The sequence below is a fragment of the Neofelis nebulosa genome, chromosome 7, assembly GCF_028018385.1.
Source record: "Neofelis nebulosa isolate mNeoNeb1 chromosome 7, mNeoNeb1.pri, whole genome shotgun sequence".
In the NCBI taxonomy this organism is placed as follows: domain Eukaryota; kingdom Metazoa; phylum Chordata; class Mammalia; order Carnivora; family Felidae; genus Neofelis; species Neofelis nebulosa.
The window spans coordinates 39,543,748-39,560,329 of NC_080788.1; the positions used below are offsets into that span (position 1 = coordinate 39,543,748).

The 16,582-nt window shown below is 46.4% G+C and overlaps 1 protein-coding gene across 3 annotated transcripts in view; it reads right to left on the reverse strand.

Annotated features, from left to right (window-relative positions):
• Window positions 1-16,155, reverse strand: part of DIS3L (DIS3 like exosome 3'-5' exoribonuclease) — a 35,160-nt gene extending 19,005 nt beyond the window's left edge. For 2 of the 3 annotated variants that reach the window (XM_058737305.1, XM_058737304.1), the window contains exons 1-4: window positions 15,918-16,155; window positions 14,472-14,625; window positions 3,270-3,398; window positions 1,068-1,203 (exon numbers count right to left, since the gene is read on the reverse strand). In XM_058737305.1, coding sequence (XP_058593288.1) covers window positions 1,068-1,203; window positions 3,270-3,398; window positions 14,472-14,625; window positions 15,918-16,056 — 558 coding nt within the window. In that variant the 5' untranslated portion in view covers window positions 16,057-16,155. Of the gene's footprint in view, window positions 1-1,067; window positions 1,204-3,269; window positions 3,399-14,471; window positions 14,626-15,526; window positions 15,720-15,917 lie in introns of those variants that run through there. The other variant, XM_058737306.1, reaches the window with a different exon arrangement.
• Window positions 16,156-16,582: the final 427 nt, after the last annotated feature.

Below are 16,582 nucleotides of genomic sequence, written 5' to 3' on the forward strand. Positions count from 1 at the left end.
CGATCTCGCGGTTCGTGGGTTCGAGCCCTGTAACGGGCTCTGTACTGACAGCATGGAGCCTGCTCGGGATTCTCTCTTGCTGTCTCTCTCTGGCCCTCCCCGACTTGTACTCTCTCTCTCTCAAAATAAATAAGTAAACTTAAAAACGAAAAAAGATTAAAACCGTGTCGTGTGTGCACGCAGAAAAACAATGTGGGGGGCAGCCGAGCACGGTGGTTAAGAGCTTTGGAGTCAGAGTGCCGGCGGTTCCTCCACTTTCTACCTGTGTGACCTTGGGTGAGTTACTTAGTCTCTCTGGGCTTTAGTTTCCTCACCCGCAAAACATGGACAATGGCACCTACCTCATGGGGTAAGAATTCAATGTAACAATCCACTTAGAATACTGCCTGACATAGATAAATGATGGCTATTACTATTAGGTGGGACCATATAAAAGTGCCATTTTGGAGGTCAAAAATAATATGGGGCGCCTGGGTGGCTCAGTCGGTTGGGCGTCCGACTTCGGCTCAGGTCATGATCTCGCGGTCCGTGAGTTCGAGCCCCGGGGTCAGGCTCTGTGCTGACAGCTCGAAGCCTGGAGCCTGCTTCCGATTCTGTGTCTCCCTCTCTCTGGCCCTCCCCCACTCACGCTTTGTCTCACTGTCTCTCTCAGAAATAAATAAACATTTAAAAAAAAATAATAGTATTGGCAATTTTATAACATCCAACCTATTCTTGCCATCATCATCACCACTATTGTTATTGCTGTAACTGTGCAATGGGTTTAATGTCCACAGGGGCTTCCTGGGCTGAACTCTCAGATGCTACGGGTCTTACAGTCACAGGGGGGTTGCCCAAATTTGCTAAAGCCAAGATTCCACGGTTGGGGAGAGACACAGACATGGAACTCGTTGGCTGGAGTCTTCCTTCACTCTTTGTTTTCCCTCTTCTGCCTCGAGAGCATTGGAGGCTCTCTCTTCTGGAGAGCTGGAGCTGGAGCATCCCTCTTCTGGATCGAGAGCATTGTGGGCGCCACTGAAGAAACGAACACACACAGACACACTTACGGACACACCAGATGCAGGTACCTTGAAAGAAATCACAAACACTCCTTCGGTTTCGCTTCCATACTGCTGAATAGCCTCTTCGTCTTCTGTCACCATAACGATTGGCATCCTATCCTGGCAGTGGTGATAATACCAAACGGCTGCATTGTATATGCTCCTAGAAAAGCAAGGGCACATGAGCCCTCCCAAGGCAGACAAACACAAGCTACGGTCCAAAGCTTCACACCGGCCTTTTGATCTGCTATCCCTCGGTTTATGAGGACGACCACCCATTCATTCAACAAGTTATTTCCCGAACACTGGTCATAAATATGCCCTGGGTTGGGCAGTCTGGGGGATAAAACACGAATCAGAGAGCACCCGACAAGCCTCTTCTTCCCTAAGACATCCAACCACCTCGGCAACCTCTTTCATTTCTTGATATGGCCTAGAAACCACAAGGCTCTGCTGTCTTTTAACACCTTTTGGCTGGAAAGCCATTACCATAGCACCACACGGATGACAAGCGAGGCTACGTGAGGTTTCAAAGCTGGAGAGACAAGTCTGGCTAAGAGAAAAACTAGGCTGCGTCCAGCTCAAGGTCACAATCCAATAAGGTCTGCGATGGAGTCAACACAAAATGTCTGGAAATCTTCCTGAAAAGAATCGGAATTGGAAAACACAGTCTGGGGCTGGAGACGTGTGTTCAGGGCTGGACTGTGTTTCCAATGAAGTGTGTAAACTTGGGACAGTTGGTTTCGTAGGCATGTGTTTCCCTGTCTGGAAATCACAATGCTACCTAAGGTTCCTTTAGTTTTAGATTAAAAAAAAAAAAAAAATTCAGCGGACATATACTGAGTCTCTCCTATGTGCAAGCCTGTGTGGTTAGTAAGTAAGATCCTTCTAACTGCTCACATGTGACCTGGTCTAGAGAAAGACTGGCTTTCCTTTCTGGTACTGAGCCCTGTGGGAACTTAGGACTATAATTAAGGACTCAGTGTGTATCAGTGTTTATTTTACTTTAGAGAATTTAAATATTTAGTGACTACACAGATAAAGAATTACAAGGAAGGGGCGCCTGGGTGGCGCAGTCGGTTAAGCGTCCGACTTCAGCCAGGTCACGATCTCGCGGTCCGTGAGTTCGAGCCCCGCATCGGGCTCTGGGCTGAAGGCTCAGAGCCTGGAGCCTGCTTCCGATTCTGTGTCTCCCTCTCTCTCTGCCCCTCCCCCGTTCATGCTCTGTCTCTCTCTGTCTCAAAAATAAAATAAACGTTAAAAAAAAAAAAAAAAAAAAAAAAAAAAAAAAAAGAATTACAAGGAAAAAGACGATTGAAATGTTTTGTATTGAAACATTTTGTATGGATTGAAACGTTTTGTATGGATTGAAATGTTTTGTATGGACAAGGGCCTCGGCCCTCTGCAGAAGAGCAGAGCAGGGGCTGTGGGTGCCCAGCACCTGTGCAAAAGGCCCACCTCTGACTCAGCTGCAGGTGGGTGGCAGTTCCACCCCCCCCCCCAGGCCCACTGGGTGGAGTTAACACCCCTGCAGAATGACCCTCAGCTAAAAGCGGAAGTCTCCTTTATACAACACCCTGGCCTCCGCTCTTCCAGATGACTTCTGAGGCAAATACTACGCGGCTTCTCAGAGGCTCCCAGTAGGACTGAGCCTCAGTTTCCCACAGCAGTAACGCATCCTTAACTGCTCTCCCTCCTTCCCTTCTGTCTCACTCCCCGCACTTCCTCACTGCTGTTTCAGGGAACTGCCTCCCGCATCAACCACCCACACCCAACCCCTTGCTTCAGGCTCTGCTTTTAGGTGGATCTAAACGGCTAAAACAGCCTGACCAGAGTTAACCTACCAGTTCCAGTTTAATAAGACCGGTTGGGATAGGAGAACAACTTCTACCAGGAAAATTGGATAATCTTAGCTTAAAAGTAGATCCCTCCCCGCTCCCCCCACACCCCCACATTCAAGTTATGACTTCTGGATCCCTGGAAGGTTCCTACCAGCTGCTGAGATCTGGGGCAAACACACTCTGAGTATCTACAGCTCCCTAATGACAATTTCTAAAATATGTATGTATTCGAACGACATATCTACAACAGTGGCACGTTAAGCATTTCAGTATTAATCACAGTTCCAGAATAACTACTGGTTTATTCTAGCACGCTATTTAGGTCAACTCCCGGATAAAGAAATTAAAGACAGTCCTGACCATTCGCAGCCATTGGGGGGTGCCATACCTGGTCTGCCACTTTTCCATGGATTCTCCTCTCTCCCGAGGGAGGTAGCAGAACTGTTGGAATTCGTTAGCAAACAGAATGCAATCATGACGGGCATCCCTCAGGAGGTTTCGCAATTTGTTATACTGTCTGGGACACAGAAGAGAAAGAGAAATCTGACACAGCAGGTACTCATCGACTGCCAGCTCTTGCTAAGGATCAAAGAAGATGAGGCATTTCAGGACAAAAGATTGATTATTTCAAACCCAAGAGACGTTTATTTCTATTGGCCTCGGCGTGGGTAGTACTATGGGGCTGTTGTTTCTCAATTTTGCCTGCCGGAATGTGCTCGATCACATTAATTAGCCTGTGGATCAATCACTCTGCCCTTTCCCCTTCTAGACGTGTGGCCATTTATTCAGTGATTACAAGACCCTGCCCCGCACGGCCCCCTCTTCAGAGGCTCGCGGAGGAGAGCAGGCAAAGCAGAGTTTGGCACTTTACTCTGGTACCTCGCTTTGTTCTAGAAACGGCAGTAGGCACTGGTACATTTTACTTTGTGCTGGCAGCCCCAGAAAAGTTCAGGTAACGGGAAGAAGCCTGGGGATTTATCTGTGAATTTTATTTACGCAGCCACCTCATTTACACGAATGACGGCTAGCTGCCATCTGTCAGACAACTAACAAAGTTTTCAGGTTTCTTCCAAACGGAGATCCTTCCGATAGTGCTAGCCAAAGTCTCTCGTCAAATCTGCACCTCATACGGGTCAGGATCTAAGATGATGTTTTTCTCTTCTTTTTCAGAAGGTGCTTTTCAATAGTCGAGGTAATATGAAATACAGAAAATGTTCACAGTTATCTTAAAGGAAGCCAATTGTTTACTTAAAAATGGACTGATATTAAACTAGATGTTAAATTAACATATAAATCACCCAAGGGAGATGATTGGCATTTAACATGTGTTCTTTGTTAAATGTTTATTTATTTTCGGGAGGGACAGAGTGCAAGTGGGGGAGGTGCAGAGAGAGAGGGAGACACAGAATCCATAGCAGGCTCCAGGTTCTGAGCTGTCAGCATGGGGCCCAACATGGGGCTCATATTCACGAGGTACAAGATCATAACCTGAAGACGAAGTCGGACGCTTAACCGACTGAGCCACCCAGGCGCCCCAAGATGTGTTTTAACGTAATAAAATTTATGCTTTCCCATTCCTACCCGCAGCCCGCTGCCATGTTTTTTAAAAGAAATGAGTCTTTGGGCGCCTGGGTGGCTCAGTCGGTTAAGCATCCAACTTCGGCTCAGGTCATGATTTCGTGGTTCGTGGGTTCGGGCCCGATGTCAGGCTCTGTGCTGACAGCTCAGAGCCTGGAGCCTGCTATGGATTCTGTGTCTCCCTCTCTCTCTGCCCCTCCCCCCCACTCACACTCTGTCTCTCTCCCTCTCTCAAAAATAAATAATGAACATTAAAATTTTTTTTAAATGAGTCTTTATATTTAAGCAAAGGCAGAACTCTCCAACTTCTCTTCTTTAAATGCTAATCACCAATATCTGTATCGTCTTAACACTTAATTAGAAAACAAGACACAGTGATTTTATTTTCTTAGTAATTCTAATTTTGAGCTATTTAAAAAAGAATCATCAAGTAATAGCACTCACACAATTTCATAATCAACAAAAGGATTCGGTGTCGTCGCTGTGAATGGCAGCTGTCCTTGACAGGATCCCACTTGTGCAAAGAAAAGCTGCCCCCCACCCCATCTCAGAAATGCCTGGAACGTCACTACCTGGTAGTCTTCCCACCTTCACAAAGATATATTTGAAGTCATTTTTAAAACCTCTTAGGATATGGACAGAGGAGTCTACACCACCCTGTTCCCAGTGCCCGTCCCTGCACAGTAGTAAGGTGAAAACTTTTTACTTTCTGCTGGACCCATTTCTGTAATGCACGAATTCTTCTAAAGGAGCGCTTATTTCTTACGCAATTAAGGATTTTAGAGGAGACTTCATAAACAACTGTAATTTATTATTTCAGAGACGACACTGAAAAAATATTGCCCATTTTTCCTGATCTTATCGCCCACAGTATTGGCGCCCTTTATCTACCCCTAATAAAGCACCTGGACTTAGTGCACTTTTTCGTTTACCAATTACCTTCTATATTGAAGGTCCTTCATTTAGCAAATATCGGCTGCATTCCTTCCCTTTTGCGCCACTGAGCGCCCTCAGGGGACACCATCTAGGCATCTCCTTTCTGTCCTTTGCTTGCGGTGGCCATGGCAAAATTACCATTCCTCGAGAAAATTAAACCAAGAACTACCCTATGACCCAGCAACTGCACTGCTGGGTGTATGCCCCAAAGGACTGAAGACAGGGTGTCAAGGACACATTCCTGTATCAATGTTCGTGGCAGTATCATTCACAATAGCCAAAAGGAACCAAGGAAGCAACCCAACTGTCCAACGACAGATAGATGCATAAACAAAATGTGGCGTGTACACGCACGGGAATATTTTTCAGTCTTAAGAAAGGAAGTTCTGACGCAGGCTACAACATGGATGAACCGTGAAGACGTGATGCTAAGCGAAATAAGCCGGTGGCAAAAGGACAGACACTGTAAGATTCCACTTATATGAGGTAAGGTACTTAGTCTCGTTTATAGATGCAGGACGTAGAATGGTTGTTTCCAGGGGGCTAGGGGGAGAGGGAGGTAGGCAGTTAGTATTTAATGGGTGTAGAGTTTCAGTTTAGGGAGATGGAAAAAAGTTCTGGAGAGGACGGTGGTGATAGTTGCACGAAATGTGAATGTATTCAAGGCCACTGACCTATACACTTAAAAGCGGTGGGAGACTGGATGGCTCAGTTGGCTAAACATCTGACTCCTGACTGTGCCTCAGGTCATGATCTCAAAGTTTGTGGGTTCAAGTCCCACATTGGGCTTCACGCTGACAATGCGGAGATGCTTGGAATTTTCTCTCTCTCAAAATAAATAAACTTTAAAAAAGTGTTTAAAATGGTAAATCTTATGCCAAATACATCTACCACAATTTTAAAAAAACAGCTAGGCTAACTGGCAAAGCAAAATAAAAACAAAAATCGAAACCACCCATTTCAGTGGGAGAAGTGCCATGACGGGGAGAGGTGCAGAGTGTGACAAGAACATGGGAGGGACGGGGGAGATGACATCTGAGATGAGAAAGGTGAGTGAGAGTTAGCCAGACAAAGGGCCAAGGGAGGAGAGAGGAGACAAAGTTCAGGATAGCAGACAGTGGTTCACATGCCCAAGAAATGTTTTCCAAATGCATAAATGAACTCACATCTCTTTGTGACAACAGTGGTCCAAATACAAGACAACAGTGTGTCAGAACAAACCCTGACATTTTCAGAACTCAGTTACAGTTTTGCTAGGCTCTGCACACATCCCCTGATTTGCTATCACACTTTATACATATATATATATATATATATATATTTTTTTTAATGTTTATTTATTTTGAGAAAGAGAGTACGTGTGCAGGGGAGGGGCAGGGAGAGGGAGAGAGGGAAAGAGGGAGGGGGGATAGAGAGAGAGAGAGAGAGAGAGAGAGAGAGAGAGAGAGAGAGAATCCCAAGCAGACTCTGTGCTGACAGCACCCCCGACATGGGTCTTGGGTCTTGAACTCACGAACCGTGAGATCGTGACCCGGGCGGAGATCAAGAGTTGGACGCTTAACTGACTGAGCCACCCAGGCACCCCTGACACGTGCACTTAGGCCTGGGGATTCTCCAACCCTGTCCTCCTCAAAAACTGGTGTTCCACAAGCCAGACCCAGGTCGTTTACCAACAAATTAGAGGAATTGACAATCCTTCCCCATGTTTAGCAAAATATGTAACTTCGCAAAAAAGAATTTTCTCAATTTAAAGTTTCACTCCCATATATTTTCCTTAGACTTGTAGGGCACGCTTCCATTTGTCAGCTACCTATCAGCAGGGTAAGACAAATGAACAAATGGCCCAAGAATATTAATGGGGAAAGCAGGAAATAGTGCATCACTCTGAGTGTGACAGTCAAGTTTTCTTATAGGCATGTGGGCTTATGGTTGTAATTTAATAGTGCATACACACAATATAGTCATATTTTTTTGCTAGTCAGGGCTGGTGGTGCATACGATGGGATTAGATATATGAGGATCCTGCACGGAGCCAGCAGATCACAGCGCCTTGAACAAGTTTAGCCTGAATGACAGGAGAACAGCAGTTTCAGAGAGTCACGTACAGTAAAATGATCTGAAGTTTTAAAAATTCCAGTCTCACAGAAGAACCCTAGTTTCCCTAGACTGGCTTAAACACTCCCCCAAATCTCTATTATTTAAACATTTCAAACAATTTCTTAGGGATATGGCTAGACTTGCCTTCTTAAGATGGATTTTTTTACAGATGCAACATCCCCTCCCCCAGACTATATTCTCCGGGGGTTAGGAGTGGGCGTCCCACAACCAGTCCAGGGATGTACAATGTTGTGTTTCTTCAAGCAGTTTTTGCAGAATCCTGCTAGGGTCTCAGAGGCTTACTTTCAGAGGTCCTTGAATTTTCTACAAGAATTTTTTTTTTTTTAAGTTTTATTTATTTAAGTAAACTCTACACCCAACGTGGGGCTCAAACTCACAACCCCAAGATCGAGAGAGAGAGAGAGAGAGAGAGATCAATGCTCTTCTGATTGAGTCAGCCAGGCACCCCAGAGTTTTTACAAGTAAGCTCTATGCCCAGTGTGGGGCTTGAACTCACAACCCCGAGATCAAGAGTCACATGTTCCACGGACTGAGCCAGTCAGATGCCCCTAGGTGGTAGTATTAAAACATTTTCAACGGAGTATATTTTGGACCATCTGATGTCCTCTAAACCTCACTGCCATTTGGAAGCCTCAAAGACAACCTCAAAGGAATGACCCCCAGTCACACCCCTTTGGACCTCCCCCAGCACTCCCTCTTTCTATCTAGTTATGTAAACCAGAAACTCGGTGTCGGCCTTAACACCATCTTCTCTCTGACCTCACATATCCAACTCCACTAATAAGTTTTGTAGGTTTTCTTCAGTTTTCCTGAGATACAATTCATATACCATAAAATTAACCCTTTTCTTTTTTTTTTTTTTTTAATGTTTATTTATTTTTGAGAGAGACAGAGACAGAATGCAAGTGGGTCAGGGGCAGAGAGAGAGGGAGACACAGAATCCGAAGCAGGCTCCAGGCTGCCAGCACAGAGCCCGATGCGGGGCTCGAACCCACGAGCTGTGAGATCACGACCTGAGCCGACGTCAGACGCTCAACCAACAGAGCCACCCAGGCGCCCCTAAAATTAACCCTTTTAAAACATACAATTCAATTTAGTACAGTCACAGAGTTAGGCAACCATCACCACAAGGTCCAGACATTTTATCGCCCCAAAAAGAAACTGAGAGCCATTAAGCAATCATTCCCCATCCCCCTGCCCCTGGCAACCACTAGTCTATTTTCTATCTCTTGGATTTACCGATTCCAGGCATTTCACATAAATGGAATCATAGAAAAATGACCTTTCACGTGGCTGGCTTCTTTTACTTAGTACAATATTTTCAAGGTTCATCGATGCTTGTAGCCTGTGTTGGTTCTTCATTCCTTTTATGGCTGAACAGTATTCCCTCGTATGGATAAACCATGCTTTGTGTAACCATTATCAGTTGATGGACATTTGAGCTGTTTCCACTTTGGGGGCTGTTATGAACACAGTTGCTATGAACATTTGTGCACAAATTTTGTGTGGATAGAGTTTCGGTTCTCTTGGTTACATACTTAGAGACTTCTACAGACTTTTACCTACTAAGATGCTGTTGGATATTTCTATTTCTGTCCATCTCTAAGCTACCAACACCTCTCATGTGAACTAAAGTAATAGCTTCTCCACTGGCCCAGTCATCGTTTCTTTCCCTTTTTTTTTTTTTAATTTTTTTTTTAACGTTTATTTATTTTTGAGACAGAGAGAGACAGAGCATGAACGGGGGAGGGTCAGAGAGAGGGAGACACAGAATCGGAAACAGGCTCCAGGCTCTGAGCTGTCAGCACAGAGCCCGATGCGGGGCTCGAACTCACGGACCGCGAGATCATGACCTGAGCCGAAGTCGGCTGCTTAACCAACTGAGCCACCCAGGCGCCCCTCTTTCCCTTTTTTTAAGTTTAAAAAAAAATTATCTTTGAGAGAGAGACACACACAGAGAGAGACAGAGAGAGAGAGAGCGCCCATGAGCAGGTCGGGGGCAGAGACAGAGGGTGAGAGGGAGGGAATCCCTGCTGTCAGAGCAGGCCCCCCACGTGGGGCCCAAACCCATGAAGCTAGTGACCTGAGCCAAAATCAAGAGTCGGATGCTGAGACACCCAGGCGCCCCCAGTCACTTTTTCAAAGTAGGAATCTGATCATATATATCGTCCCACCCTGCTTACAACCCTTCACCAACATCCGGAGACTCATCCAAGCCGGGGCCTTTTTCGGTTCCTTGAGTGGGCCAAACCCCCCCACTCCCCACACCCTGCACAGCAGCCCCCTCACCTGGAAAGCTTTTCTCCTTTCTCTCTCTGGTTTACTCCTACCCATCCCCTAGAGCCCAGGGTAGGCATCTCCCTCAGGAGCCTTTCCTCTCCTCCCTAACTTAGGCTCTCCTGGAACCACGCACCTGTCTCTCAGGGCATCTGTCACAGCTGTAGTCCCCCATCTACATGATTATCTCAGTAGCACCTGTCTCCCCCTCAAGGCTGTGTCTGCTTTTGTTCATCACTGCATCCTCAGCGCTAGCACAAGTTTCTGGCACACACGGTCTCTCAGTATTTGTTGAATAAACGGATGGATGAATGCTGTGGACAAGACAGCCTCACAGAGTCATCAAATGATCCCTCACTGGGACGCCTAGGTGGTTCAGTCCGTTGAACAACCAACTCTTGATTTTGGCTCGGGTCATGATCTCATGGTTCGTGGGTTCGAGCCCCACGGCAGGCTCCGGGCTCATGGTGCCTAGCCAGGTTGGGATTCTCTCTCCCTCTCCCTCTCTCTCTCTGCCCCTCCTGCGTGCACGCATGCGCACGCGCGCGCATGCGCGCACACACACACACACACACACACTCCCTCTCTCTCTCTCTCTCTCAAAATAAATAAATAAGCTTAAAAAAAAGAGAAATCCATCACTGAATAAGCATTTGAGGATTGCTGGATGGTAGAACATGTGATTATCCTCAACAATCAAAAACTCAACACTTTTTGATAATGCTTTATGTATTATGCTTCTGAGAATGGCCATTTTCTGCATTGATATTACTGAAATCAAAATACAAGATCACATTAAAGAACCAGGTAAGACACTATGTCTTTTTATGGTTACACTCAACTCTGGTGATTTCATCTCAGTAAAACAATGTCATCTGTTGCATTAAGTTAAAGTTCATTTGCAATCTTTTTATTTTGTAAATTTGTTTATTTAATATGAAGGTCTGGTTTGGGTTTAGGGCTGTAGCAAGTACTTAAGTGTGAGGACTTTACATCTAGATTTATGTTTAAACACGTTTAAGTAATAATGCAATCAAATAAATTAACACTGGGTGTCCATGAGAAAAAAGCCTATAAAAAGCCTTTTAGAAACAAAGTCAGTAACATTACTCATGTTGAGTAATACTTATATTGAATGGTGAATTAGATCATTTGACCTCTTAGATCTTTTCCAATTATAATATTCTATAATTTCAGTATTTAAAAATTTTTTAAGTTTATTTTTTTTAATGTTTAATTATTTATTTATGTTGAGAGTGTGTGAGCAGGGGAGGAGTCGAGAGAGAGAGAGAATTACAAGCAGGTTCCACTCTGTAAGCACAGAGCCCGATGTGAGGCTTGATCTCACAAACTGTGAGATCATGACCTGAGCTGAAATCAAAAGTTGAACGTTTAACTGACTGAACCACCCAGGCGCCCCTAAGTTTATTTTTTGAGAGAGAGAGAGAGAGAGGCAGGGAGAGAATGCATGAGGGTACACAGGAGGTAGGGGCAGAGAGAGAAGGAGAGAGAATCCCAAGCAGGTTCAGGGCTGACAGCACAGAGCCCGATGTGGGGCTTGAACTCACAGAACTGTGAGATCACCACCTGAGCTGAAACCAACTGAGCCACCCAGGCACCCCTGTAATTCCAGTCTTATGTCATATACTGAGAAACTGTTGAGACTCTGAAGCTAGAATGAAGGAATTCAGGAAGGGGCCCAAAGGAGAGAAAGCAAGGCATCCTTACACCAGACACTAGACCAACCAGGTATTTTTAATTGACAAAGCTTTTCTAAGCAATAATGTTCCTAAAAGTGTATCAAATAGAATGAATTATTTACTAGCATCTCAAAAATCTCCAAGGAAGAACTGAAAAACAGAACAAAATATTTTCCAACATTAAATGAAGCAAAACACCAGAGAGCCTCTGCTAGGCCACTTGCGATTAAATATAAAAAGTCCAAGGACAGGGCACCTGGGCGGCTCAGTCGTTTAAGCGTCCGACTTCGGCTCAGGTCATGAAATCGTGGTCTGTGAGTTCAAGCCCCATGTCGGGCTCTGTGCTGACAGCTCGGAGCCTGGGCCCTGCTTTGGATTCCGTGTCTCCCTCTCTCTCTGCTCCTCCTCCCCCACTCAAGCTCTATCTCTGTCTCAAAAATGAATAAACGTTAAAAAAAACTTTTTTTAATATAAAAAATAAAAAGTCCAATTACTTCTACCTAACGCTTTTGAAGTCTAAATTAATAAAGCAAATTCCCTGGCTCTTCCATAGTCAACGGTTGGGATCAATTATAAAGTTAGCTTTCAATATATGACACTCTCTAGGGCTCAGGTAATTTTGGTCATTTAGCGGTTTCAACCTGTTGGTTGCTTACCAGGGACACAAAGCACCAAGACCCAAACCTGCTGATTCCTTGTCCTGCCTCCTCTTTCTCTTCATCAGTTATATCCAGCACCCTTGCTTTAGGACCACGCTCAAACCTATTTCCTTCGGAGAGCTTTTGGGCTGAACCCTCACACCCTCTATTTACCTCTGCACTTTGTACAGTCTACATTAAATAATACTGCCTGGGTCTAAGGTGTGCCACCATTACCTTCTTGCACCTAACCCAACAAGACAACAGGTCTGTTGAGAGAGGGACTAATACAGTTGACCTTTGAACAACCTGGGTTTGAACTGTGGGGGTCCACTTCTATGTGAGGTTTTATTTTTTCAGTAAATATGATACAGCACTGTAAAGGTATTTATTTTGAGAAAGAGAGCAAGCAGGAGCAGGGGAGGGGCAGGGGCGGGGGGGGGGGGGGTCAGAGAGAGAATCCCAAGCAGGCTCCATGCTGTCAGTGCAGAGCCCAATGCAGGGCTTGAACTCACGAAGCATGAGATCATGACCTGAGCCGACATCAAGAGTTGGAGGCTTAACTGCCTGAGCCACCCAGGCACCCCGTCCTTACAGTTTTCTTAATGTTTTCTTTTCTCTAGCTTACTTCATTTGCAAGAATACCGTATACAGGGGCGCCTGGGTGGCTCAGTCGGTTAAGACTTCGGCTCAGGTCATGATCTCACGGTCCGTGGGTTCGAGCCCCGCGTCGGGCTCTGTGCTGACAGCTCGGAGCCTGGAGCCCGTTTCAGATTCTGTGTCTCCCTCTCTCTCTGCCCCTCCCCTGTTCATGCTCTGTCTCTGTCTCAAAAATAAACGTTAAAAAAAATAAAAAAAAAAAGAAAAAGAATACCGCATACAATATAGAATATAACATACCAAACATATGTTAATCGGCTATTTATGTTACCAGTAAGGATTCTGGTCCACAGTAGGCTATTAAGTTTTGAGGGAATCAGAAATTATATATATATATATATGGATTTTTGCCTGTGTAGGGGTCCATGCCTCTAATCCCCATGTTGTTCAAGAGTCAACCGTACTTCTTTTTGTACTCTATAAGGCCTGGAACTATGAGCTCAAAATGTGCTTACCAAATGGGAAAACCAAGATGTTGTCGTATGGGCCTATTTCACAACTCCTCATCCTTTGTTTTCACATTTAGTATATTTAGAGACATGGTGGAAAAACAATAGTTTTTCATCAATTTAACGACTTTTGAAATGTCCAGGAGAAAAGACATTTAAATTCCAATTCTTTGCTTTTGCGTGTCCCAGGAATTGGTTTTTAAAACAACCCTTAACATTAAAAATATTTTTGAAAACAGAAGCTGAAAAGCCTCAGCAGAGTGCGCGCAATCTGAATGATAGCCACAAATTGATTTTAGTAGCAGAAATTGAAATACGACACCTGGAGCAGCATTCAAACCTGGATGTGTATAAACGTCTCTATCTGTGTGTATGAACAAAATCAAGTTCAGGCTCATTTAAAAATATTCAACCTGAAAAATCTGCAATCCAGTCAATGCGCTTTTTTTTGAACAGAGCATATAATGACAACTCATCATTTTCATATACAAATAAACACACTTTATCTTTTACCATCAACGTCTGAAGAAGCCACAGCACTTAAAAAAGGATAAACACACAGTTTCTGCTTTCTAAATAACGAGGGGTGTTAAGAGGTTGGATGCATAATTCTAATATGGTGGTTCTAAGCAGTCTTCACGTTGAAATCATAAATCCTTTCCCAATGTTAAATGAAGCAAAACCATTTTTCAGATAATTGTTTAAAAGGTGAACAAACAATTCTTCTTCATTTAGGTACAAGGCAAGCCTTGTGGACGGATTTCAATCAGAGATCCTTTGTTTAGCAAATACAATTAGTGTGGTTGGTAGTTTTACTAGTAATGTAAATATAAACCAAGTTACTTCTGGTTTCATTAAGTGCAATTTGTATCACAATAAACAGTTTAAAATTTAAAAATACAGCAGTACTCTTTCCCCTTCCCCTCAAAGTGTAGGCTTCTGAAAAACAATGTATTGAGCAACTAAATGCAAACCAAAAGCCAAGAATCTTAAATACCCATATGCTGGGGACACTGCAGTTTATTGATCTACAGTCAGAGCTCCTGGCCAGGTGTTGAAGCCGAAATATAAAATAACGTTACTGCCTTCCTCACCAGCAAAGAGAATACCAAATTAGTTCAAAAAGTCCCTTCAGACAAAATAATGAATTCCTCCAACAAAGGGACCTTTTCTAAAGGGGAAAAGAAAAATACGCCATATAAAAATAAATAAATAAATAATGTGAAAGAGATACCTCCGGCCCCTTTGATGCTGTACAGTTTGACAAGCCGTTTGCATGAAAATGATTCCCTTCAACTCCGGAAACTCAAGGATCTCGAGGTAATCTTGAACAACTTTCCAATCTGGGATCATGTAATGAGTCACATCACTAGACAAGAGTTTCCCATCTGAAAACATAATTCAAAACGTAAGCGATTAGACGTTTGCAAGCCTGGCTTATTACTATTTCAAGGTCATGGTGCTCCAGTTTGCAAGATAACTTCCAGTCTTAACTACACCCTAAAGTTTTTGAAGGACATGACAAATCTACTTTGGTAGAGGCCCCAAGTTCAGGTAAATTCAGCATCTTCATTTTTCTGAAGCTGCGATGAGACTCAGCGTGCTGTGTGGCGTTGCCAGGGGTGCAGAAGATGACTAATTTTTTAAAAACCAGCAAATCCTCAGCACAACCTAAATATTTATTTATGTTAACTCACGGACATACTCGAATGGCATTCAAGTGGGGTCCTTCCAAATATACAAGTAAACCACTTGTTTATGCCTGGCAATTTCAAGCGGGTTCTGAATCAAGCTTGTGAACATGCTCGGAAGCCTCCAGGGGCCACAAAGCCGGAATCGACTGGAAAAGATGCTCAGTGCCAGCAAGGGCAGTGGTTAGGCTCTCCACCCGGCCCGCATCTCAGGGACCTGGTTCACCAAGGTGTAAACGAAATGTTCACCTTAACCATAAACTGAGGATTCCAAATACTCGCTGGGAAGGACCCTCACGCCCCCCTCCCACCAGAGGGAAGAGAACCAGTAATCTCCCTCGTTAAATCGGCCACCCTTGCAGCTGAGAAAACAAGAGGGGGAAGGTGTAGCGCACGGCAGCTCCAAATCCAGCTTTCCCGTGACCTTCCTGTACAACGAGGGCCCAGACAATTCGCAAACCCTAGTGCAGAGGACTCTCCACTGGCCGAAAGTCTGAGGCATCTGGGCTGGCAGGTCAGAAAATTTGTGGGGAGTAAAAAGTGTCAAATGAGCGGCAGCAGGAGCTCTGGGCGCCCGCGCCGCGGGATGGCGCCCCACCTCGCGCCGTGGGCCCCGCAGCTCAGCACCCTCGCCCCATTTCACGATCTCGCGATCCTGGGGGCGCAGAAGAGGCCGGTTCCGGCGCCCACGGGCCCCTCGGAAAGCGCCGATCGCCGGGCCGCCGGGCTCTGGGCCCGGAAGTGGAGAGCCCCAGAAGCAGCGCGCCGCGGCCGTCGGGGCGGCTCCGGGGCCGCCGGGCCTCTCGCTCCGCACCCGCAGCCCCGCCGCCCGCCGGGCCCGAGTGCTGCTGCCTGGGCGGGCGGAGACCCGGCGGCCTCGCGCTCCGCCTCCTGCCGCGGCCCGGCGCCTCCCGGCGGACGGACGGCCCCGCCACCCTCGCTCCCGCCGCCCGGGGCTCTCCGCGCTGCGGCCCGGCCGGGACTCTGACCGTTGCGGCAGGTGGCGGGCTGCGGGCAGAGCGGGCTGTTGCAGGGCACGCTGGGCCGCAGGTAGTGCTCTCGCACGATCCGCAGCGTCCGGCCCTGGAAGGTCCTCAGGAGCAGCACCTTCTCCCGCTTCTGCAGCATGCCGGCGGTGCTCGGCGGGGGCACGGCTCCGGGCCCTGCGAGGCCGCCCCGAGCGAGCGGCCGGGAGGCGGCGGGCGAGGCGCGGCGCGGGCGGAAGCGAGGCCGCGGCTCGGGGCCCGCCCCCTCGGCCGGGCGGCCTGGTCTACGCGGGCTCCCGGGCACCCCTTGGTAGCCGCCGGAGCGCCCCGAGGGGCGCAGGAACCGCCCTAACGGCCACCGTCCGGGGCTGAGAGCTGGAGGAGCCCCGCGGCAGGCGTGCTCCAGCCCCGGCAGGCTACAGCAGCCCCGCCTCAGTTTCTCCCCTGCCTACCGTTGCCTGGGGGCTGGGAAAGGTGGAAACCGCCCAAAACACTTAGATATAAGATCTGTGGAATAGCTGGAAGCTAGTTTAAAGCCTGGTGAAGAAAGATTTGGTGCAACTCTGAAGGGTTATCAGACCCCCGGGGCCATACAGGAATGGGAGCTGCGGAGGGGGTAATTATTAGTGTTTTCTCTTGGTTGGTCTTGCTTTCCAAAAAGAGCTAAA